The 26,265-nt window shown below is 38.9% G+C and overlaps 1 protein-coding gene across 1 annotated transcript; it reads right to left on the bottom strand.

The window, feature by feature from the left end:
• Positions 1-15,514: 15,514 nt before the first annotated feature.
• Positions 15,515-25,324, bottom strand: LOC125775610 (uncharacterized). Its single transcript, XM_049446261.1, has 2 exons — positions 25,254-25,324; positions 15,515-16,615 (listed from the first exon to the last, which is right to left on the bottom strand). The coding sequence occupies exon 2, from the start codon at positions 16,607-16,609 to the stop codon at positions 15,965-15,967; it is 645 nt and encodes a 214-aa protein (XP_049302218.1). The 5' UTR covers positions 16,610-16,615; positions 25,254-25,324; the 3' UTR covers positions 15,515-15,964.
• Between the last annotated feature and the right edge of the window lie 941 nt (positions 25,325-26,265).

Here is a 26,265-nt window from a genome sequence, read left to right as displayed (position 1 = left end):
GGCCTAAGGAAAGTGAAAGCACGATGGGTTCCAAAATAACACAATATTTTCGAAAAACAACGTCGAATTAACGTCTGTGAAACAATGCTTTTCGACTACTAGGATGTCGTGAAACGTATTATTACTGACGATGGGTTTGGATCTATACTTTTGACCCGGAAACAGACAATCAATCAGCTGAATATTGTGGCAAAGCCGAAGCCGAAAACAACACGTCAAAGCAGGACACAAACCAAAATTTTGTTGAAAGTTTTCTTCGATTGTCGAGGTGTATTGCACCACGAATTCCATCCGACCGGCAACAACGAATTATATTGAGTGTTATGCGTCGTTTGCACGAAGCTGTTCGTAAAAAGAGACGGAAGTATGAGCCGACAACTCTTGGTTTTGCACCATGATAATGCACTATCGCTTACTGTATTGATTCTTCCTGTGGTTTTCGCCAAATTTTCAGCAACTATCGTACCGCAACCACCGTATTTGCCTAATTTTGGCTACTCAGTAAAATCAAATTACCGCTCCCGGAAAACCGTTCTGATTCAATTCAAGACATTAAACGTGAAACCCTACTCACAATTTGTCGAACGATAAACACAAATGCATTCAATATTCATCACGTTTCAGAAATGAATGGTCCAACCACGTCACATAACCGTTGGCCGTTCGGTACTTGTAGTCAAAAAAAGGTCAAAGGCGTTAGCAATAAATGCAAGTACGAAAGCATAAACAATTTTGTAAAAGTCTTCGAAGAATTTATATATCTCTTTATAGTAATAGTGTGTACATGCCGCTAGCACCGTGCGTTACAGTTTTTTTTCTCTTATTGAACATTGCAAAAAAGCAGAAGATTGTCATAAAAGAAAACACAATTGAAGCATGTTCGCGAATAATGTTGTAAGCGACAGATTAAAGCTTAAAGTTTTATCTATTTTGGATTTTTTTTTTTATTTTTTCAATAGTAATCTGTCTATTTAGAATGAATAAATTGAAATAAAAAATTAACAAAATAGTTAAACTAATAAAAAAAACGAAATTAAACTCTTTAAATGGAAAAACGTTTTATATCCAACATTAAATGGATGTTAACACGTTATTCCACTATGCATAACATATAATAGGATGGCGTTTGAAACGTTTTTCCGTCAACGTATTTGGAAAGTAAAGGTTTCAAAAGCAAAAAAATTGTATTTCAGTAATACAAACAAACAAAGAAGGTTATAAACAAAACGAAAAATCTTTTATTTCAAATAAATTTAAACGATATTTCCGCAAAATGTAATTCCCAACGGATATGTAGTAAATAGTATAGAGTATCAATATATGTATTGGTTTATTTTTCATGGCAACTGTTTATAAAACTGTGCACAGTTTTCTGGTAAATACGACGCCATTGCCAGAAGGTCCTACTTCTTTTCATCACTTACTTTTATGGGATCATTCCTGAGCATTGGCAAAGTATAATTCGCATAATTTATGTTTTTTTTTGAGCGCAAATTATAAGAAGTCCATGTTTCTGCTATATTATGCTGCTTACGCATTTTAAGTGTGTTTGGATCGTCTCTAGAAATTTGTATCCACTTTGCAGCAGTTATTTTGCACAAAGGATTTCTATATAAATTTTTGACTAGCATCTCGAAGTTTTTAAATTCATATAGAGTCATTTGATGAATCTGCAATGGATTCGAAGGCCTTGAAAAATGAATCATATGACACACATCTGCCTGTGTATAAAGTTGAGCTGTTTTTTTCTTTTTTTCGATAAGTGCAAAATCCCGGTCGCATGGCAGAAAGCTGTGCCCTGAAGTAAGAAATTTTTTATTCACTTCAGAAAAGTATTTGATCAGAAGGCTGTGGCACAAAGCAATCATAGTCCAGTTGTTATTTTGTCCAACGCATCTATCGGACCATATAATCAATTTTCTAATTGTATCAGTTTCCAGAATACTGAATTTTGATGTAATGTGTTTCCAAATACATGAAGCTATTCCAGCAGCTGAGATTATGGACAGCAAAATTATAATTGGAATACTGTCGCTGATAAAATACATCAGAATGTGTGAGATTCGGTGTGAAAATCACTTGCTGCATATCGACACATATGACTACGGTTTTTTTCTGAATTTTTGCCAGCGTTGGAATCATCTCGAAGTTGCGCATATGCTTTATCTGCTTGCTCGTGATGAGCTGTCGCCAATTTTTGAATATTTTCAAATCGTTCCGTATTTTCAGCGGCAATCATATCAATAAAATACTTGTCACAAACCTTTCAAGTATCATTTCTTGGGAAACCAAATCGTAGTTTGTGTTCTGTATGAAAAATGTGCTTATATGTGTTGTACGAAATTTGGGTATCCGGATATTTAACTTTGTGTAAATCGTACATTGTTTTAATATTTAAATTGGGGTTAAGACAATTTTTCGAGATGTTGAACGACCATAGTGACTTTCTTGGCTGGGAAAGCTTACTATGTGTTCATCAACGCTCAGTTTTTCCTGTTCTATGATTTAGTGGGGACGATTTTCATGTTTTCCTCGTTATCTTCTTATTTTATATAATATAATATTATTAAAAGTATAAAGTAAAAATCAACGAAAAACAGCAACAAGAAAATATTTACCTGAAATGTGTGACAAAAACATTTTTTTGCACACTCTCTCTCTTTTTCCGTTTGAAAGCACCAAAAAAATTAACTCTTCTTCTTTTAGACTCACTCAATTCAAGAAGTGAGGATAGAAGTAAACATTGCTCGTTATAATTTTTGCTATAAAAGTTATCAAAAAGGTTCTTCATTTGTTCATTATCAAGTTTTGCACAATGGAAATTACAATGGCAATCAAAAATCTATTACAAAATAGTTCAAAATGTATATGAAATAAAAATTATGTACTTAAAACGTTTTTCCACTATACCTGCTTTGGGACATTTTTTGCTGGTACAACTTGTTTTTTTCTATTAATATTAGATTGCCCACTATTTCTTAGCTTTTTATTATTGAAATCTTTCCAATTTTCTAAATTTATTTTCCTTTTGGAGCCTCTAACACACTTATCAAGCACACGAGAACACTCAGTTTTTGCCATTGTACACATAATAAATAAGTCACTTGAAACGTTATTCCACTGAGTGCTTGTATTAAAATGCGATTTGAATACGAACAAGTGCAATGATATGCCTAATTTTGATTTGGATTGATAAAAGAGAGCCATTATAACCGTAATCTGCAAAAAAACCGGTTTTGAATAAATTGTCGCTTACAACGTTATTCGCGAACATGCTTCAATTGTCGTTTTTTTGGTGCTTGTTTGCAAACAAAGAAAATTAAATATTCAGCTTAAGTAAAAACAGCAATTTCCAACAAGTTCAAAAATTTTTATGTTAGTACACTTTCGCGCATAAGTAGGTATAATTTGGCCTTTTGGCCTTTTGGTGTTGTGAACAATTGTCGCAATATCCAAGTAATAATCCATTTTGTTTGTTCAACTAAGATTGCACATTTAAAAATTAATTAAAATACAGAATAATGTTCCCATATTTTACTTCAGCAGATATTTCATCGCAATGTATGGAGCGATAAATAAAAAAATCGCAAGTTCGTAGAAGGGCGTAATCGCACCACTGCAACGCCATTACCAAAAACCTATAAAATACGATAACTAAGTACTAAATTAATGTAGTAGGGGCACCTTGCTGGGCAAAAAAATTTGATAAAGAGGGCGTGGTTCGCCCTTTAATGTACATATTTCCTAAGCCACAAAAGCCACAATAACCAAATTCGTCTGGTAAAAATATTATAAGAACTCCTCGAACAGTGTGCCAAAAACTACTAAAAGCCAAATAATAACTAATTACGTCAAAGATATTAAAATTTACCTTCGAGAGGATATAAGAGAGCTTTTTTAGAACCGTATTGGAAATTGGGTGATGGGCGTGACGCAGTCCACTTTTTGTTTAAATCAGATATCTCGGAATTCGCTTGATTGATTTCGACTAAATTTGCACGTTGTATTCTTCTCATATTTCAATGTCACTGTGTGAAAATGGATGAAATCGGACAAAAACCATGCCCACTTTCCACATAAAAATTAGAATTTTAAATTTCATTCTGAGTCTTTCTCTTTCCGGTACACAAATAAAGAAGTAATTAGTTTAACCGGAAACAATTTCGCTGTAATAATTCCTTTAAAGTATACCAAATTGTGATCAAGTATGTCTTAACCCTTAAATGCATGATTTTTCCTTTTTAAAATTCCAAAGGGTGTATTTGAAAGTGGCGCGCCAAGCTGTCAAATTATTAAAATTAAAAAGTGAAATGACATATCGTGAAAGTGTATATTCAAAAACCAACACTGATATTTTAAGCACCTAATAAAAGTAAAAAGTACTGTGTTTGCTACCGTTTAGAAAATATGTAAGGAAGAAAACACTGATGTATAAGTTATTTTTAATCTTCTTGTTATTACTCCTTTGGGATAGCGACGGTGTTGTCGACTATCCAGAGTTAAGTTATTCTTGAAGATGAAATTCACACTAGTTACTTCTGATCTTCTTGTTATTACTCCTTTGGGATAGCGACGGTGTTGTCGACTATCCAGAGTTAAGTTATTTTTGAGAAAGATACTAACACGTTGAGTTTCGTACTAAAACTGATTTATTTCATTATTTGCAAGCTTATTGCTAACCTCCTATCTTTGCCGTCGCTGCTGCCGTTTGCTCGACGTTATTGCTTGCATAGGCACTTCCCACGCTCATGTATCGAACTGATCGAATTACTACAGCTAACCCAGCATGTTGTTTTGTTTACATAATTTGGTCGCGCATGAAGTGACCGATGCAGACTGCTTGCCTTGCAATTTTTGGCAGCATGAGCGCTTCAGTGCGTTAACTATTGTTAACTACTCCCTCTTTCAAACATGGTCGTCCTCGGCCATACCCAACCTTTCCATCACTTGACGCACTGCCTTAGAAGTTTCTCTTCGCCGCCTACGTTTTAGTAATATGATTGATGCAGCAAGCATTACGGCGATCGTGGCACAAATTATTGCGGCTATCAGTGGTGCAGCAATCGTTCGTATGCGTAATTCAGCGATTTGCCGCAAGTTTACTTCACTTAGCTTGTGAAGAAATGGTAGGCTTAGTAGGGTATGATGGGAGGTTATGTTGATCCGTGCGGAGGCAGACTGTTGTGGGAGTCTCTTCGGGTATCCATTGAGAGTAACGTATTTGGTGCCATTGATAAAAGCGGTGCGTTCGAATGTAACAAGATAAGTGCCATTAATAAATATTTCAGGGCCATTATCTATGCTAGCCTTAACTATTGCATCGTTTATCAAAACTATACCATCGTCGACGACGACAATGGGGGATAAGTCGCTGGGCTTGGTGGCACAGTGCGCTACTGCGCCAGAGTGTAGGCTTTGTGCGCAAGTTTCAGTTTCGGCTTCTTTACAGAACGTTACCATTGGTGCATCAATACAAGATATAACAGCGGTAATGTTGCCTCCGCAGTCAGCTATAATGTTGTCCGGTAAATGCAATATACGGCCAGCATGCGATACGGGAAAAATAGTAATCTTCTTACATAATAACTTAGGTCTAGGAAAACCGATAATAAAGGTTACAATTTCTTTGCTTGCTAAAACCTTAACTCTAGCTATGCTAAACAATTGGGTTATTGTAACTCCTGTGAAACTCTCCTTCATAACCGCCTCCAAGTCATCTGCATCAATAATAGCAGGGTTTATTACATTAAATTTAGCCAGTGTGATTGCAGTTATTAAATTTTGAATCTCTAGTGTCAAAATTCTGTTTCTAGCCAACAGCGTTTCATAGAGGTGCGATGAATCTATTTCTTCCCTTTTTTTTACACTGAGAATTTTATTGACCGTATTCGTGAGGGCGTTAATCTGTTTCCTGAGTTCTGGAATTAATGACGATCTGTCTATTGTTGGACTGTATTAGCTCTTGCTCCGTTAGTCTTGTTTGTAGTAAGTCATTGAAGTCAGGCGTGCCGGCTATTACCTTCAGGGCGGACCCCAAAAAGTTTAGGCTCCGAGCATGCCTATGGTGTACTCCTAGTGTCCCTAATAAAGTAAGTAAGTGCCTGGTGTCTACTTCTAGGATCTTCCTCATGTGTGATTGTGGGAAGACGCTAATCAAGTCTGTGGTTTCTTGAATGTATTGTCCATATTCCGTTAAATTTGATATATGCCTTATGTACCTTCGTCTCGTTCCAAATTATTGCAGTGCCGTCCAGGATCGGTATGTAGTCCGCGTGCGAGTAGTCCGTAAATTTGGAAGCCGTCAGCGCAGCCCAAGTCAAAAGTGCGAAGATGGGAGTATGCCTGAAATTCAAAATAAAAACAATGAAAAAAAGGTATTATGTCAGGAGTTTCACTTGAGGTTGTCCTTGTGGACCACCCTCCCTTTAATAAGAACGGTTGTTCCTAGATCAGCGTCTATCCTTTCCTCGACGTACAGTGGAGTGACCTTGTCGCCTAGTCTCTTGTTGGACTTTACCAGGACCTTTTCTCCAACTTCGAAGATTCTATTTTGGCGGTGGGCATTACTCCGCTCCAACTGTTCTGTTGGGCTTTCTCTAGTCTGGTAGCAATATCCGGGAACATGTTTAAGTTGGCATGGATCACCTCAATCGGCTTCATGCCCGTCACTGAATGGAACGTTCTATTATATTCCACGGCGGCCTGAAGAAAAAGTTCAACTACGTCTTGTATCTGCCTTTGCAGTTTTAGATATCTGGCAATTTCCACGAGGGTGCTGTGGAATCTTTCCACTTGCCCGTTTGACGTACTGTGCAACGGTGGCGCATTCACTATGTTGATGTCGTATTGGTTTTTCAGCAACGATCGAATTGTATCTGAATTAAATGAAGGTTCGTTGTCACAGTACAACAGTTTCTATTTTAGGAAAAATGTTAATGATTTGCAAAATGCCCGCTTTTACGTCTGCGATAGTGCGTGACGCCACTGGCTGAACCAAGGCAAACTTGGAGAACTTGTCTAGGGCTGTTAAAAAGTGTTTTCCTGCAGTTGAAAAAATGTCAATGTGGATCAATTCTCCTACACGGGAAGGTATAGGCGTAACACCCATCTCTTGCTTCTTTGGATGCCTATCATACTTCGCCTTTCCACACACTTTGCAGTTTACAACAATTTCTGACGCAATTTTTCCCATTTTTGGGAAATAATAATCGAGTAGAATCTGCTTTACATTCTCCTGGGCGGCTCTATGTGCCCTATTATGCTCCATCGTTACTATCTCCTTTTGCTCGTCTTTGTTAACAACATCTGTTACCATGTTCTTGCAGTGCCAGAATTTGGTGGCAGGGAAAACTCTGACCAAGTCATCCTGAATGCGTGCCAAAACGTGCAGGTCGCAGTGTAAAGCATTTACTACGTCCGGCTTTACGACTTCTTTCACTTCTGCTAGCAATTTAAGCCAGTCGTTAAAGATGATCTGATGACGAGTCCTTTGTGCCAAACAAGATAAATGTCCGTTTTGTGGGGGTAGAAGACTCTTCTATAACTATCTGATTCCTGAAGCAATTCAGGGGCTTATCGATAGTCTCAATCACATGAGTTTAAAGATACTTCACTGTGTGCTGTCGCTGCATCGGACTGCACTGATTCCTGTAAAACGTTAATACTTTGACGCGATAATGCGTCTGCAACGTAGTTTTCTTTCCCAGGTTTGTAAAATACCTTTGCGCCACTCTCTTCAATTCGCGCTTTCCAACGTTTTATCTTGGAATTTGGGTTCCTATCCGAGACCGCGAAAACTAGAGGCTGATGATCTGTATAGATTCGTATGTCACTCTTACCGTAGAGGTAGTGCCGGAGGCTGTCCAAGGCCCAAACGATAGCTAATAGTTCCCTTTCGTTTGTCGCGTAGTTTATCTCCCTATCCTTCAGCGTCCTCGAAATCATTGTTTATGGGCCTATGTCCCTGAGATAGTACTGCACCTATGCCACTTGAGGAGGCATCAGTAGTCAAATCGAATGGTTTTGAAAAATCTGGGTAATGAAGAATAACATCTTCGGAAGCAAGAATATTTCTAAGCTTATCAAACGCAGTCGTCTGGATTTCATCAAAGGATACCGGGATGTTTTTTGAACGGAACTTGCTAACTCTTCCGCTCTCCCCTTTTAACAAGCTTGTTAAGGGTCTTGCTATTGCTGCGAAGTCCTTTATAAAGCACCTATAGTAACTCGCCAGACCAATAAAGGATCTCAGCTCGAACAAGTTGCTTGGTTGCTTAAAGTCTCTGATTGCTCTGACCTTGTCTGGGCTAGTTTTTGTCCCCTCTTTCGTAACAACAAATCCCAGAAACTCTACGCTTTCTTTAAAAAACTGTGATTTCTCCTTAGACACCCTCATATTGGCATCATAAAGGCTTTTTAGTACCTGTCCAACGTGTTGTACGTGGTCTTCTTCGTTTTCGGAAAACACTATAACGTCATCGACGTAAACATAGCAGGTTTTAACCAATCATATCGCGCAGGACATCATCTATGGCCCTCTGGAAAATGCTAGAAGCATTCTTTAGCCCAAAGGGCAAACGGCAGAATTCATACTTTCCTCCATTTACTGAAAAGGAAGTCTTTTCCCTGTCGTGTTCTGCTAACATAATTTGATGGTATCCAGATTTCAAGTCCAGGGTGGTGAAATACTTGGCCTTTCCCAGGTTTGAAAGTATCATACTGATACTCGGCATTGGGTACTTGTCCGCGATGGTTTTGGAGTTTAATTTTCGGAAATCTACCACCAACCGCTTATTAGGCGCTCCTGTGAGGTCTGTGCCCTTTTTTCCGACAACCCATATGGGGTTGTTATATGGAGACCTAGATGGTCGAATGATGCCATTTTTAAGTAGATCCTTGATTTCTTGGCTCACAAAGTCAGCAGCTCCCATGGGAATGGGTACATTTTGGAGTAGACTGGCTCATTATCCTCCGTGCGAATGGTGGCAACAACATTGGTATTAAACGGGAGTAACTTGCTCGAGTCGGCAAATGCCTTCAAATGCTTTGTCATCATTTGTAGAAAATCTGCACGGACGTTAGCTGGAACTTCTATGTCTTCAATTTTTGTGAAATTGACTTGAGCACATTTGTGGAATCTCAGAGTTTCAGATCCTCCCTTAAAGTGGATCAGTTCTGACGCGAGATCAATAGTTGCTTCCGCCTGTGTCAATAGGTCGAGTCCAATTATGCCGTCAAAAGTTGTGAGACCGGGTAAATGAAAAAAAGGGCTATTTATGCCAAACATCATAATGAAGCTTTTGCTCCCAATTCTGTTAAATCCGTGAATTGATTTAACCACAAACGGGGTCTGTACTGGGACAGAGGATAAAGGGCTTATGTTAGGTTTAATATAACTTTTTGACGCCCCGGTGTCAATTAAGAATTTTAACGATTTCCCTGCTACTGTTCGTTGGATGAACGGGAGCAGGGACTCTCCGCTAAAAAATTAAGCGCATCTTCTTCATACTCAGTTTCATTTTCAGCCTCTATTTCTGCCGCTGCATCATAAGCGGCTTGATCATATTGCTTTTCGTACGCTTCGTCTCTTTCTTCTGTCAAATGGTTAATCCTCTGGCGTCTGTAGTCCGACGTCCTTTGAGAATTCGCACGTCTCTTGAACGCACCTTGTGGTTGACTGTTGCCAGAGGGATGTGCTATAGGTAAGCTTGAGTTATGGGTAATTTGGTTGTTCTGGTTTGTAAAGTTAGTGCTCTGACGGAACCTCGAGGATGGGTCGACTTCCATTTTTTCAACTTGGTCGCGCTTTGGAGGGCGAGCTCCTTGCTCCCTGGTGAAATAAGGGTTTTTTCCAGTCCTGTACTGAATGTCGGACTGCTTCTGATAAGATCGATTTTGATGTTGCCTGAGGTTTTTTTCCTCCAACGATCTTGCAAACTGGGCCGCAAATGCGTGTCTATCATGATTTCCTTCTATCTCCTGGGCCATTGCAAGAGCCGAGGGCAAATCTTTGGGCTGGGCGGCAAAAAGAACATCCGTGAGGTTTCTCCTTAACCCAGAGACGAATACGCGCAGCGCATCGGTCCTATGCTTGTCGTTCATATACCGTGCCTGGTCAGTATCAAAGGTCATTGTAGTTTTATTTGTGAGAAGTGTGAGTTTTTTCTCAACCTCCTCATAAAATTGAATAATAGTCAACTGTCCTTGCCTTAGCGTTGCTAGCTCTTGTTCAAGCAGATGCAATGGTCGCTTGTCTGAGTATGTAAAATCTAAACGGCTAATGATAGCGTCGAAATTAAGGACCGTGTTGAATGATGCTAAAACTGCATCAGCCGATCCCCTAATTCTGTTGCGAATTATGAGGACAGCTTGGTAGTGTTTTGAACTACCCACATAGGTTTTAAATATATCATACGCGGCCATAGCTGCCTGCCGCCAGGAGACATATTGCTCCTGTGAGCCATCGAACTCTGGAAGTGATTTAACTGCATCCAGACCCTCATGACATTCTACCCCGTCTATGATCTTTATTGGTTCATATGTCTTAATGTCAGCAGCTGCCACAGTTGTGGCCTGAAACCGGTTTGTAAGCTGCTCTAGCTTGGTTTCAAAGTCTTTCCTTTGAACTTGTAGTGCGGCGCTAAACGGCCGCATTGATAATGCCCTGCAGTTGTTGTTCGTTCATGTCTTGTTCGCGCCTGAAACGTTTACTTGTCAAGAGTTGGTTGTCAAGTCTATCCAACAGTTCACTAGTGTCAAGCTTGCTCATGCAAGGTAGTTAAGATGGCACGAAAGGGTAGCGGACGTAAGTGCACAAAAAAAACAAAAATGGGGAACAAAGTGCAATCCTGTTTATTGTAAATATCTAGTACGTATCTTAACTGGCAGTTTATGCAGTTGCTTGATATAAATTTTGTCGCCCGTTCACTTATTTTTCCAGACAGATTGTTTATTGCAATCACACTAACCACACTTAATTGTCAAATTTTCACTGATATGATTATGTAAACAGAAGGCGGAGGGAAAAAAGTTTCACTTACATTATTTGTCGGTTGGTGTCTCAATTCCTTTAGAAGGTGTCTTGATTCCTCTGCCTCCAGGTGGTGTTCCTTCCGGCGTGGGTTTTATTCTGGTTGGGCGCCAGTTATTTTTAATCTTCTTGTTATTACTCCTTTGGGATAGCGACGGTGTTGTCGACTATCCAGAGTTAAGTTATTCTTGAAGATGAAATTCACACTAGTTACTTCTGATCTTCTTGTTATTACTCCTTTGGGATAGCGACGGTGTTGTCGACTATCCAGAGTTAAGTTATTTTTGAGAAAGATACTAACACGTTGAGTTTCGTACTAAAACTGATTTATTTCATTATTTGCAAGCTTATTGCTAACCTCCTATCTTTGCCGTCGCTGCTGCCGTTTGCTCGACGTTATTGCTTGCATAGGCACTTCCCACGCTCATGTATCGAACTGATCGAATTACTACAGCTAACCCAGCATGTTGTTTTGTTTACATAATTTGGTCGCGCATGAAGTGACCGATGCAGACTGCTTGCCTTGCAATTTTTGGCAGCATGAGCGCTTCAGTGCGTTAACTATTGTTAACTTATATATACATCATCATGCATTTTAAGGGTTAATTCCAAATCTATTCAAGTCCTTTGGTGGACCCCGAAAATGTGGACCCCAGCATCTATAGTGGATATTTACCGAAAGTATGATATTGGGTTATTGCTTAACCTGGCACCTAGTTTTGATTCTTGAAAGTTGCAAGAGTATAAAATGTTCGGTTGTACCTGAACATTAAGTTTTTTTTGTTTCACTATTTTCATTTGTAATGATTTGCTTCCACAGCCGACAGCGAAAATAAGATAATACAAATGTAGAAAATCAAAACGTTTATCATCAAAGGTAGAATTTCTTCAATTAAAACGAAAAATCTATGCTTGTTGTCCAATATTCATACTGAATATTTCAGTCCAATGACTTGCATACAAAAGACGCTGCCTATAGGCAACCTTATACTTATACTGTTATAACTCCCGTTATTCTTAATATTTTCGGTAACGATTTTTTAGTGCAGTAGACTAAGGTTTTGTGTATACATATGTAACGGGTGATTTTTTTGAGTTTAGGATTTTCATGCATTAGTATTTGACAGATCACGTGGGATTTCAGACATGGTGTCAAAGAGAAAGATGCTCAGTATGCTTTGACATTTCATCATGAATAGACTTACTAACGAGCAACGCCTTGCAATCATTGAATTTTATTACCAAAATCAGTGTTCGGTTCGAAATGTGTTTCGCGCTTTACGTCCGATTTATGGTCTACAGCGATGAGGCTCATTTCTGGTTGAATGGCTACGTAAATAAGCAAAATTGCCGCATTTGGGGTGAAGAGCAACCAGAAGCCGTTCAAGAACTGCCCATGCATCCCGAAAAATGCACTGTTTGGTGTGGTTTGTACGCTGGTGGAATCATTGGACCGTATTTTTTCAAAGATGCTGTTGACGCAACGTTACGGTGAATGGCGATCGCTATCGTTCGATGCTAACAAACTTTTTGTTGCCAAAAATGGAAGAACTGAACTTGGTTGACATGTGGTTTCAACAAGATGGCGCTACATGCCACACAGCTCGCGATTCTATGGCCATTTTGAGGGAAAACTTCGGACAACAATTCATCTCAAGAAATGGACCCGTAAGTTGGCCACCAAGATCATGCGATTTAACGCCTTTAGACTATTTTTTGTGGGGCTACGTCAAGTCTAAAGTCTACAGAAATAAGCCAGCAACTATTCCAGCTTTGGAAGACAACATTTCCGAAGAAATTCGGGCTATTCCGGCCGAAATGCTCGAAAAAGTTGCAAAATTGGACTTTCCGAATGGACCACCTAAGACGCAGCCGCGGTCAACATTTAAATGAAATTATCTTCAAAAAGTAAATGTCATGAACCAATCTAACGTTTCAAATAAAGAACCGATGAGATTTTGCAAATTTTATGCGTTTTTTTTTTTTAAAAATTATCAAGCTCTTAAAAAATCACCCTTTACAAAAATAGGCAAACAAATTAATTCAAGTTTGACCTCAGTACTTTGTCAAACACGACGTTGCCTATATATATAGTATATCTGTCTTAAAAATTCTTTTTGCTCCACCCATTTTAATTCGGGAATGAAAAGGTTAAAGATGGAACTAATAAATGTGTGCGAAGGTGACAAGAAAAGAAATAAAAAAGCCATAAAGAGCTAAACAGGGGAAAAATACTTAATTCTAACAAAAAAGTACCCGGAAATTTTAAATAAACCCCAAAATATTTAATTATTCATCAATAATTATTTTATTGCACTCAAAGTAATCCACACCAAATGTACAAGTAATACGTTTATGCCACTGGTTTTTCCAGTCCTCGAAACAATTTTCAGCACTTTTAGGGATGGCCTACAGCTCCTTCAACGACTTTTGTTTCATCTCTTCGATCGATTGAATACGGAGCGGCAATTTCAGTTTGGGGAACAAGAAAATATCACACGGAGCCAAATCTGGTGAATACAATGGTTGATCACTGGTATTCGCTTCTTGCTTTAAATTCGGCACTCTTTTGATATAAACTTAGTTTGATCAGGACGAGTCGAGCAAGGACCAATTTCATACCCAAAAAATCCACCAAAATGTAGCACTGATTCCAAGCACCTTTTACTTCTTTAATATTTTCATAAGTTGAAAAGGTCGAGGGTCGTACAGAGCGAACAATGTCTTATCATTTACCTGAAATTGAATTATTCGGCTATAATCGCGTAAGCGGTATCAACCCCAGTAAAGAAGAAGATCTGATTCTTTTCTGCTTTTATCTTACTACCCGCTGCTTGCATGTCTCAGAAATCGTTTCAGTCAAAATGCCACTCACAAATAAAAATTACCATTTAATTCGTAGTTCAACAATATGTGTGCAAACCAAGTGACAGTTTTCGAATAGCTGCCATTCGAACCAGTCTCGAAATATTTACAATTGCATGAATAATTTCAAGCAATTATAGTATACCTTGTAGCGCTTAGGTGCTGGCATTTCAATAAATTTTAAACTTTACGTAGTGTTAAAGTGAGAAAAAACTAATAAACAGGAATACAAGCCGCCCTTTGCCAAAACTTCGACAACTATTTAGCTTATTTATTTTGCACCCTTTAGCTTTATTTTTTTTTCAAAAGAGGTTTTACAGCATATGTAAACCTCGTCTTACTCCATACACATGTTTATAAGCTTATTTAAGGGAATTTGCGATGGTCTTCATAGTACTTAACTGCAGTTTATCGTATTTAGCAGTTTGTTAGGTAGATTTGAAAAGCGTCACTGAATTGCAAAGAACTTTCTGTGGACACAAATTGCAATCCCGCCAAAGCTTGTTTTGGAATTACAAATTCTAATAAAAATTATAAATATTGCATATCAAAATTAGCAAAGAAGCCTGTTGAGCTTCTTAATATGTAAATACCGGTCCCTGAAGATAAAATTTCCAAAGTCGAGTATGTATTTTCTGAAGATAATCAGCAGCTGTTTTGATTTGGAAAACCTTGTACTTGTTGGACAATATTAATGTTGAGCAGAGAAGAGAAGATAAGTTACTCTTCTACAAATCCGATTTAAGTTTATGCTCAGTTATGCTAAAACTTCTTCATATATATACACCTAACCTTTAGTTTTAATAAAATTTCGATTTTTCGATTTACCCAATCGGTTTAAGTCTATATTTGGTTCTGTTAAAAATATTTACAAACTCTCTATAAGCTCTTTGCAAGCTCATGCTGTTAACCCTCAAAATTCAAGTTTTTTTTTTTTATTTATTCTCCATACACTTATTTATGGCTAGACAATTTTACTCTATGTTTATGTTTAACTCACTTATGTTAAAGTTCTCTAGAAACACTCTGAATGCTCTTATGATAAAATTCTTTAAAAACTTTCTCATGTTTCGAAAATATCTCTCTATATTTATATGTCGTTAGTAATTTTACTCTTATACAGAATCGGTTCAAGTTTGACTCTCTTATTATAAAAATCTTTACAAACTCTCTATAAGCTTATGTTGTTAATCTTCAAAACTTAAGTTACTTTCGAAATTACTCTTCAACAATTATTTAACTCTTATACAAAATCAGTTCAAATTTCACTCTCTTATGTTAAAAAATACAAAAAGCTTTTTGTACGCTTGGGCTGCTTACCATCAAAATTAAGGCATTTCTCTCAATAGATTTAGATATTTTTGTAATTTTTACTGCTATAAAAATTCAGTTAAGGTTTAATTCACTCACTCTCTAAAAACTGTTAGAAGCCTCATACTTTCCATCCTCAATAATTAAATACATTTGGAAATATATCTTCATACATTTATTTATTGTGATTAGCTTTTATACTTACCTATACAAAGTCGAATAAAGTTTACACTCACTTATGTTAAAAAAGCTATGCATGTTAACCATTTCTTGGAACTTAAAAATTCACTGAAACTGTCATTAGATAATTCGCTGATACCGTGTACCAATGTACTAATGTACTCACCCGTTGACTAGCGACGAAAAAGAAGGTGCAAACAAAATGATGCGTATATGCGCGCGGATCGTATGAGAAAAAGCGTGGTGCCTAGTCCGTCGGTCCCTTTTGTTATTTTTTGTGCGGTGTCCTCATGTGTGTTGAATTCGTGATGCGTTGGTGTGTGTGGGATGAAATGATGACGTGTGGAGTTGGTGTGTGTGCGATGAGAGGATGATGTGTGGAGTTGGTGTGTGTGCGATGAGAAGATGATGAGTTGAGTATGGTGTGTATGCGGTGAGAAGATGATGAGTTGAGTATGGTGTGTATGCGGTGAGAAGATGATGTGTTGAGTAAGGTGTGTATTGTGGGGTGTATATGTTATTATATTAAGAGGGGGGTCAGATGCTCATTTAGCCATCCCGGCCCCCCTAAACGACTGTTTAGCCTAAAAGGCGTTGCAGCTGTTGCAGCGTTGCCACAACGCTGCTCAGCCCCGTAGGACGACGAGATGGTGACCCCGGCTGTCGACGCCGCAGTGATGTTCCGCTCCGCTGGGGTGCGGCACGAGCTGACGGTTGGAATCGGGGTGTGCGGCCGCGATGGATGGGTGGCCGATTCACCTCGCGTGACGAGCTGCGGTGTAGCAGCGTGTGGTGCGGCCGGTGGCACATTTGGCACAACCCACGTGACTCACACTCGGTAGTTGCATGAGTGTGCGACAGGCAGTTGATGCAATGCCCGTGGGCCTGAGCAACTTGCTGCCGTTGCAAAGGCCGCATACCCCTAAATATTCCACAATGGTGGAGACGATGAGGGCGTCGACAGATGGGACACCTTATCCGACGGGGCTCCGTAATCTGTGATGGGATTGGTGGTGGTCGCGTGCCACCACGAGGTGCGGAGGGTAGGACCGCTGCAGGCGCGATTGCCGGTACAGGTGCCGGCGTTGTTGCTGGTGCGGTGGCCGGTGCAGCGGCCGATGCTGTCGCAGCTATCGTCCGGGGCGCTGGGGTAGGCCCGTTGCGTGGCACATTCGTAGCCGCGCGAGCGGTTGACGTGGTTGCGGCTGGCGTATCTATATCCATGGTAATCTGTATAGAGAAGATTATTGATTATAAATTTCTATCAGATAAGCAAACATGGTGAAGGTGCCACGATATGTGGCATGAACGTGTCGTCATATTGATCGACAATTTTTTGGCTAAGATTCTTTGTTGGTTTTGACAGTTCATTATTTTTTTTTTTTTTTTTTCGGTTTATTACGGGCATATTTCTCGTTTTAGCGTAAAATTTAGTGATTTTATTATCGCGACAGTATCGGTTTGGTTATTTCGATTTTCGGTTTGTATTTTTTTTTTTTTTTAACGGTTGGTATTGGCGTATTTCTCGTTTTCATTTGATTAGCTTATTGTGAAACGATAATATCGGTTTGTTTTTGCGGTTTTTCAGATTCGCGATCATCGGAAGTGGGCAAAAAGCATAGCTTCACGAGCGGTCTGGTCAGCGTTCCGTTTTGCGTACGGAGATCAACGATTCGTATGTGACCGTCGGAGCCGTAATGTAGCTTCTCAATGCGGCCAAGCCGCCACTCGGTGGGGGGTAGACAATCATCGTGGATGAGGACACAGTCTCCAAGTTTAGGCTCTTGTTCAGGAGTCTTCCAGCGGTATCTTTTGTGGAGATCCTTTATGTACTCGTCCTTCCAGCGGCGGCTGAAATCATGATGGAGAATTTTAATTCGTTCCCATCGATTTAATAGAGATAGCGACTCCACGCCTGGCTCAGGAATGGCCAGGATGGGTGCTCCTTTTAGAAAATGCCCTGGAGTTAAGGCGGTGAAATCTGAGGGGTCTTGCGATAGTACTGTGAGTGGCCGTGAATTGAGAACGGCTTCAATTCGATTTAATAACGTCGTGAACTCTTCGTAATTGAATTTATAATTTCCAGCTACCCGTTTGAAATGGGATTTGAAGCTTTTCACAGCTGATTCCCATAAACCGCCCATATGAGGAGCGCTTGGGGGTATAAATTGCCAGTTGATACCTTGAGGGGCGTACTTTTGTACGATGTCGGGTGACACTTGTTTTAGGAAATCCACAAATTGCTTTTCGGTGGCTCGTTGAGCTCCAATGAACGTTTTGCCATTGTCGCTCATGATCTTTGATGGGTAGCCACGTCGAGCGACGAAGCGAGCAAATGCCGCGAGAAAAGCATCCGTCGTCAGATTACTACATAGCTCAAGATGTACTGCCTTTGTCGTGAAACATACAAAGACAGCCACATAGCCTTTCATGAGAGTGGGAGACCTTAACATGGACGCCTTTACTTGGAAAGGCCCAGCAAAATCAACACCTGTTGTGGTGAAAGGCAGAGCGAAATTGCAGCGTTCCGGTGGAAGTGCTGCCATAATCTGCGTTCGCATCTTCTGTTTGTGCATAGTGCAAATCTTGCATGTGAAGATGCACTTCTTGATTTGCGGCTTAAGACGGGGGATATAATACTCCTGGCGTACCATCTGTTGCATGAGACGATGTTCGGCGTGTAGCATTAAGGTGTGGATGTAGTGGAGGAATAATGTGGCAAATGGTGACCTCTCTGGAATTATTATGGGGTGGCGTTCATTGTATGTTAGGCTCGAATTAGCGAGCCGACCATTGGCACGAAGCAGACCTTTCGTGTCCAGAAATGGGTTGAGAACTAAGAGTGAGCTCTTTTTATCAATCGGCTTCGACTCTCTTAGTACTGATATATCGCGGCTGAAGTAGCGCGCTTGTGTATATGCTATTAGTGCGACCTTAGCCTTTTGTAACTCTAGATGCGTTACTGTGTTGCATGGGAAATTATGTGATCCCTTAACTTTGCTTTTGAGTTGTTCTATGAATTTGAACATATAAGCGACTACTCTGAGCGCTTTTGGAAACGAGGAAAATCGTTCAAGGATGTCGGCATCATCCAATAATGTGTGAAAGGTGGCGATTTTTCGACCTTCTGGGGCGATAATGTTGCGCATGGGGGATTGTGGCCAAGAATCAGGAGATTCTATCAACCATCGGGGGCCATTCCACCAGAGGGTGGTAGTGGCAAGGTGCAGTGGCTTGCACCCTCTTGTTCCTAGATCGGCAGGATTGTCAGCACTGGCTACGTGACGCCACGTGGCTGATCCCACTAGGTCAAGAATTTGAGACGTTCGGTTAGAAATATACGTCTTCCATGCATGTGGTGGTTTTTCCAACCAGGCTAGTACAATTTCGGAATCGGACCACATATATAGTTTGCATTTTGTCATATTTAAATGCTTTTGCACCATGGCTACTAATTTTGAAAGTAGTAGTGCGCCACATAACTCAAGTCGTGGGAGACTTACAGTTTTTAAAGGTGCCACCTTTGCTTTTGCTACTAATAAGTGGCTTGTGGTCGTGGTGTCACTTTGCGTGCGCACATAGATAGTAGCGCAATATGCCTTCTCTGAGGCGTCACAAAAGCCATGTAATTCAACTTTGTGATCGGGAGAGTAATTTACCCATCGTGGGATTTGAATCTGAGAAATGTCATTCAGATTGTTTGCGAACTGGGACCATTTTTCTAAGCGAAGAGGTTTCACTTGTTCGTCCCAGTCGGTTCCATCTAGCCATAGTTCTTGTATTAAGATTTTCGCTTGGATCATAATTGGCGAAAGCCATCCTGCGGGGTCGAAAAGTTTTGCCACCGAGGATAAAATCTGTCTTTTCGTTATGGCTGATAATGCGGATATGGACTCTGTCGTGTATGAGAACTGGTCCGATATCGCATTCCATTGGATGCCTAATGTTTTTGTTGTACTTTCCTTTTCGAAAATAAGGAAATTAGTGTCCAACAAATTTTCGTTTGGAATATTTTTGAGTATATTCGGGTGATTTGCCGTAATCTTTTTTAAAGGAAACCCTGCGGATTTGAGGGCTTTTATTACCTGTGATAAGGCCTCGTATGCTTGTGGAAGGGTGTGACTTCCAGACAGAATATCGTCCACATACGTTTGAGTTTTCAACACTTCAGTTGCCAGAGGAAATTCTGACTTTGTGTTGTCTGCCAATTCGTGGAGAGTTCGAATGGCTAAATATGGTGCACAGTTAACGCCAAATGTAACTGTTTTTAATTTGAAGTCGCGTAAAGGACTGGTGGGGGATCTTCGGAACATAATACGTTGAAAATCTTGGTCGTCTTTATGTACGCCTATTTGCCGATACATTTTTTCAACGTCCCCATTGAATACGTATTTGTATATACGCCAATTTAATATCAGAAGCATTAAATCTGGCTGGAGTGTGGGTCCCGTAAATAGGATATCATTTAGGGAATTCCCTGAACTAGTGGTTCTCGAAGCATTAAAAACAACTCTTACTTTTGTTGTTTTTTTGTCTGGCTTCACTACTGCGTGATGTGGCAGATAAAAGGAGTAGTATTTGCCGTTGACGATTTTCTCCCCTGGGTTTACTTCCTCCATGTGATCTAAATGGAGGTATTCTTCTAACACACCATCATATTCAGATTTGAGTTCGCCTTTTTTAAGTAGGTTTCTTTCCATACTTAAAAACTGCTGAATTGCAGAGGTGCGAGAGTGACCTAAGGCGAGTGTGTTAGGAAATTGTTGTTTAAGTGGCAGTCGTACGACGTACCGACCATTTTCTGATCTAGCAGTTGTGGCTTTGTAAAAATCCTCACAATACTGATCTTCAGGGGTTGTGACGGATATGGGGGGGAGTTCTTCTAGCTCCCAAAATTTTCTCAATTGTGAATTGAGGTATTCATTTGAGACTTCCTCAACTTGAGTTGTTAATGTTGTAACTGGTTCCGCAACTAGTCCGCTTAGGACCCATCCGAAAATGGTATTTTGCGCCAGAAGTGTTTTGTTAATTTTCTCAATACCTTCGAGAATAATTTGTGGTATGAGATCGCTGCCCAATAGGAGATCTATTTGAGCGGGAGTGTTGCAGTTGGGGTCTGCTAACTTAAGGTGTGAAACCTTTTGCCAATGCTTGCTATTTATATGATAGCTTGGTAGCATGTTGGTTAATTGCGGTAAGACAATAGCTTCTGCATGTATGCGTTTATCCGCTTTGGGGGAAAAGAGGGTAATGGGGCAGATTTTATTTGAGTTTTGAACAACTCTTCCGCCCATTCCCGTGATTTCAAAATTGGCCAGTTTTGTTGGCAACTGAAGCCTGTTTTGAGCCCTAGACGCTATAAATGATCGTTGTGATCCTTGGTCTATTAAGGCTCTGAGTTTGAACAGTTCTCCTCGGTGTTCGATGGAGACAACTGCTGTGGGTAATAGTACCCTACTGTGGTTTTCGCTATGTAGCGTTTGGGTTTTCATCGCCTTTGAGCAGCATGGTGCTTCTTGGCAGTTTTCAGGATTTGTTGTGGCAACCAATCCTGTTGCTCGTTTTACGTTTGCATTGTTTGGGGGTGAGCTGGAAAAATTGGTTATATGTAACATAGAATGATGTCTTTTATGGCAGTAAACGCAATTAAATTTGCTTTCGCAATCTTTAAGCGTATGCGCATGTGACATACAGTTGGTACATAATTTTTTTCGATCTTACGAAATTGTTTCGATCGCTAACATTCATTTTTTTGAATTTTTCGCATAATTTTAATCTGTGACCTCCTCTGCACAGTTCGCATGACGTTTGTTTATATTGTTCGGAAGAGAACGATTGATTTTTAAAAAGGTTTCTATTTGAATTATTGTGGCTATTGGCTTGGGGCTTGTGGAAGCTTCTATTGAAGTCTTGCTGAATACCTTTTGGTTTACTTGTATTTATTTTTTTGTCTACCCTTTCTGCGATTTCGTACTGGGTAGTGAGAAAATCTCTCATTTGTTGCCACGTTGGGCACTTTTTACGTGATGAGAGCGATTGCTCCCACAATAGTAAAGACTTTTCTGGTAATGCTGCTGTGCATATATTCACCAGTATAGGGTCCCAGTTGTCTGTGGGAATGTTTTGGGTCGATAAAATCGACAAACAATTGGAAACAGTGGATTGAAGTTTGATAAATTCTTCACTGGTTTCCTTTTGAATTTTTGGCAAGTTCATCAGAATTGTTATCTGCTTATCGACCAATATTCGTTCATTCTCGTATCTTGATTTTAAAGCTTCCCAAGCCATATTAAAATTGTCGTCATTTAATGCGAACTGTTTTACTATGACGCCAGCTTGACCTTTCGTTTTGTATCGGAGGTGATACAATTTTTGCGCATTAGATAATTTTGGGTGGTTTATGTAAACGGCTGTGAACATGTCCCGGAAGGACGGCCATTGTTCATAACCCCCATGAAAAATTTCTGTGTCACATGCGGGCACCTTGAGGTGGATTCCCGAACTTGCCTCGTGACTTTGTACTTGTGTCATCTCTACTCGCGGAAGTGGAGTAGGTGCAATTGCATTAATTAATTTTAGCTGATCTGAAATCATAGCTTTCGTCTCTTCGTACTGGTCTAAGCAGTTTTCATATTTGGAGTATGCTGAAGATTTGAAATTTTCAGGTAGATCTGATTCGTCAGATTCTACGATTGCGTCATATGCCGCTTGGAGACGTGACCAAAAATTGTCTAAATTGTCTTTTTTAATTTCTAAGACCGATTCAGAATTGTCTTGAATCGGTGAAGATGAAAATCGAGTGCAGTATCGTATCAAACTGTCACTCTCAGCAATGAATTTTGTATAAGTAATGTCTTTACCCCTCTTTAGTTTTGTGCCACCTTGCTTTGAGCGTGTAGCTTCAGCCGGTGTACTCGGACTTTTTTCGTCTGAAATCATTTTTGGAACTTTTAGCAACTGAGTTGTTTTAGATTCCTTTGAGTCTGAGCTCATTTAAAATGATATAGAATTAATCAAAACGTCTTAGTGAAAACTAGACTAGTAGATGTTTAGAAAAGGTATATAAAGTATACTAGTATATAGTATATAAAATGTTGAATAGAAGAAAATCAATAAAACCAATGGCTTTTGGATACCGAGATTTCGGAAAATATTTTCGTTTATATATGTATTTATAGGTGTATATGAGTAGACGTGAACTCTTAAATAAACAAGAGTTTTGAACGAACTTAATATGATAAGACGCTTTACGTATTTTATAGAGTTTGTAACCGCGAACTCTTTTAAGTTAATAAGAGTTTTGACCGAAATGACTCTTTTTAGTAAATAAGAGTTTTCCAAATTAAATAAAATATTACGCGTATACTGAATATCGCTTAAATTTGATTTAATTATCTATTGTTGGCCGGAAGTTATTATAAGTATTTTATTTTTCCTTGTATATTTCTTTTATGTATGTTTTATGTCCAGATGTCCTATAGGGTATACCTATAGGTGGATATTTTATTTATTATGTGCTAATGAGCGCTCGTATTAGAGATCACTGCACTTTGTACATATGCATGTATGCACATATGTATTACGCTTTGGTGTTTTACACAATCCTGCTTGTTTTTGTTGCTCAAAAATCAAGGGGTATTGCGGGAATATGCCAATGTGGACTTTGAATATATTTTGTACGCAATCCTGCTTGGTTTTGTTAGACAAAAACCAAGGGGTATCGCGGAATATATGCCAATGTGGACTTTGAAGCAGTAAGCGTATCTACATATGTGACAATACCCTTACATATGTACTAATTTTGTGTTTTATATAAAAATCCTTTTTATTATTGTATAATTTGTACCCAATGTCGATTGGTGTACTTCTTCCAGTAAATTTTTCAGAAAATTTTGTATATATGTATGCGCCCGTAAGTATAATATATATATGTATATGCGTATATTTAGTATGTATGTATATAGGTTTGCGGTACGAATAAGCCACGAAAAGAGAATTACCCGACCGCAGGTAATTTTCTCAAACTCACGTGTTTGTTAGTATGTAATTTGTATTACTGAGCAGCATATATGTACATATGTCTGTACATATGTAGGTATATATGTTCGCAGTTAGAAAAGGCCGCGAACAGAATATTTAATGCTATTCTGCTTTTAGAAAGTATGTATGTATATATGTATACTAGTAATGAGCAAGTTATGCTGTTGTTATATTATAGAAATATACATATGTGACATATATGTATGTATGTATGGTTTAATTTGCATATACATATGTTTTTGTTTCTTGCTGGTGATTGCCGTAGCTTCTTTTTAAGCAATCCTGCTTATACTTGATTAAGTATAAGGGGTCTTGCGGGAATTTATGTAAGTGAATACTTGAAACAAAATTTTTGTTGTTATGGCTTTTGGGATAATTTTTGTGTTATAACACAACGGTAAGCATTAGCGGCAATCACTAATCCGCTATAAACAGTACCAAACTGCTTTGTTAGCGGTTTTCGGTTTTTCCCGGAAAATGAACCGAGTACCGAAAACAGTTTGGTAACGGTTTTCACTACGTTTTTGGACCGGAAATTTGGTCAGAACTCTAATTTTACTTTTGCAAATTCAACCATACATATAGGTATATAGTATAAAAATTGAAAGGAAACGATACACTCACTTTGTTTTCCGCCAGGGGCTTTTGGGGATGATATGAGTGTACTTATGTATGTATGTGCCTGATGTGTGGGGCTTGTGCGTGTGCCCGGTGTGTGCCAGTGCTTGTGCTTTGCTTATGTTTGTTCCTGTCCTTGGTTTTCTTCCTTCTCCGGTCCTTTTGTTGTTGGAATGGTTGTGGTGATGTAGCTTGTATTGTGTCTGACTTCTTCCTTCTGTTTGTGGGTCACTATATTATCCGCTGATTTCCATTATGTGTATATAGGTGCATGTACACATATAGTACATAGGTGTAAATTATTATAGTTTTTGTCTTTTCTACACTCCGCTCTCTCACTTCAATTTCAATTTTTTTTTTTTTTTCCTTTTTTCACCACACTTTTTAGGTTTTATTTTTATTTTTTGCTTGTGTTATATTTCCACTTTACCCGTGCACATATGTATGTATGTGGTTTATGCGTATGTTATTTCTACACTGCACTCTTGTCACCACTTTGTATTCTTTTATGTTTTCAGTTGCACTTTTTCATATCCACATGAAATTTTATTTTGAAATTTTTTTTTTTTTTCTTTTTTTTCCAATTTTGTCACCACTGAGATATATGTACGCACATATGTATAACTCCGTGTGTATATGAATATATATGTATATATGTAAAATTTGTTATTTTTTTTTTTTTTTGTTTTTGGTTCGTTGCCACCAACGGTTCTTTACTTCACTTTGTCACACCAGTTTTCTCAACTGTACACCACCGTTTTTTTTTTTTTTTGGGGTCGTTGCCAACAACGGTTTCACTTTGTCACACCAGTTTTCTGAACGGTACACCACCGTGTTTTTTTTTGGTTTTTTTTGGTTCGTTGCCTCCAACGGTTGTTTGCCTCACTGTGTCACACCAGTTTTATATGTTTTTTATATATGTATGTATATTTTTTTCTCTTTTTTGCTTTTTGTTTGTAACACCGTTGTCTTTTTAATTTTAAACACTTTTTTAAATTTTGATTTTAAACACTTTTTTAATTTTAATTTTTAACAATTTTTTTTTTTTTTTAATTTGGCGCGTTACCGTGACCGATTTTATGCCGTATATTTAAATTTTTTTTTTTTTTTTTTTTATTTTTTCACTTTGACCACTGGTGCCGTCCGGTACGGCGTCGAAGGACCATAGATAATTCGCTGATACCGTGTACCAATGTACTAATGTACTCACCCGTTGACTAGCGACGAAAAAGAAGGTGCAAACAAAATGATGCGTATATGCGCGCGGATCGTATGAGAAAAAGCGTGGTGCCTAGTCCGTCGGTCCCTTTTGTTATTTTTTGTGCGGTGTCCTCATGTGTGTTGAATTCGTGATGCGTTGGTGTGTGTGGGATGAAATGATGACGTGTGGAGTTGGTGTGTGTGCGATGAGAGGATGATGTGTGGAGTTGGTGTGTGTGCGATGAGAAGATGATGAGTTGAGTATGGTGTGTATGCGGTGAGAAGATGATGAGTTGAGTATGGTGTGTATGCGGTGAGAAGATGATGTGTTGAGTAAGGTGTGTATTGTGGGGTGTATGTGTTATTATATTAAGAGGGGGGTCAGATGCTCATTTAGAAACTGTCATTAACAATTCAACTAACGAATCATTGTTCCAAGGAAACAAATTCAATGAACGGTTACCATTTGGTGAGAACCTGTCAGCTAACAAAAATCTGATTTCGAGTTTCGGATTTGCTAAGCGTTTTTCCTACAAATTTCATTAGCCTTTAGTTAGAATTGTTCCCGTAAACATTTAACTGCACATTTGTAAATACAGTTCAGACTTCGTACACTCAAATTATTGCTTCGTGTATGACTTTCGAGGTTTCGTTAAGCAGCGCCGTTGCTAGCAACTTCTGTACTTCGTTGGTTAGCCGATATGACGACTTCGCCAATGCAATTTGGTTGTGCGCGTTTTTTGCAATTTAGTTTAGTTTTACTTTGGAATTCGTCGTTAATGGTTGTATTATGGTCGAAAGTTTTTTTTTACCGAACGGTATTAGTGTGTGGATCAAAGCTGAAGGTGGAAATAATTTTGTCGTGGAATACAAATGTGAATTCGATATACGTATTATGCTTGAGGAGATGTATTGCACTCGTGTGAGTTTGTTTTTGCATAGTTATGTGAAGAAAGAAAGTAATATAAACAATTGTGGTGTTATTTTCTTTAAAAATTTTAAATATTACAAAATAAAAGTAT

Source organism: Bactrocera dorsalis, chromosome 1, assembly GCF_023373825.1.
Source record: "Bactrocera dorsalis isolate Fly_Bdor chromosome 1, ASM2337382v1, whole genome shotgun sequence".
NCBI classification, from domain to species: domain Eukaryota; kingdom Metazoa; phylum Arthropoda; class Insecta; order Diptera; family Tephritidae; genus Bactrocera; species Bactrocera dorsalis.
The sequence above is the reverse complement of the archived record's forward strand: the minus strand, read 5'-3'. Positions and strand labels throughout refer to the sequence as shown.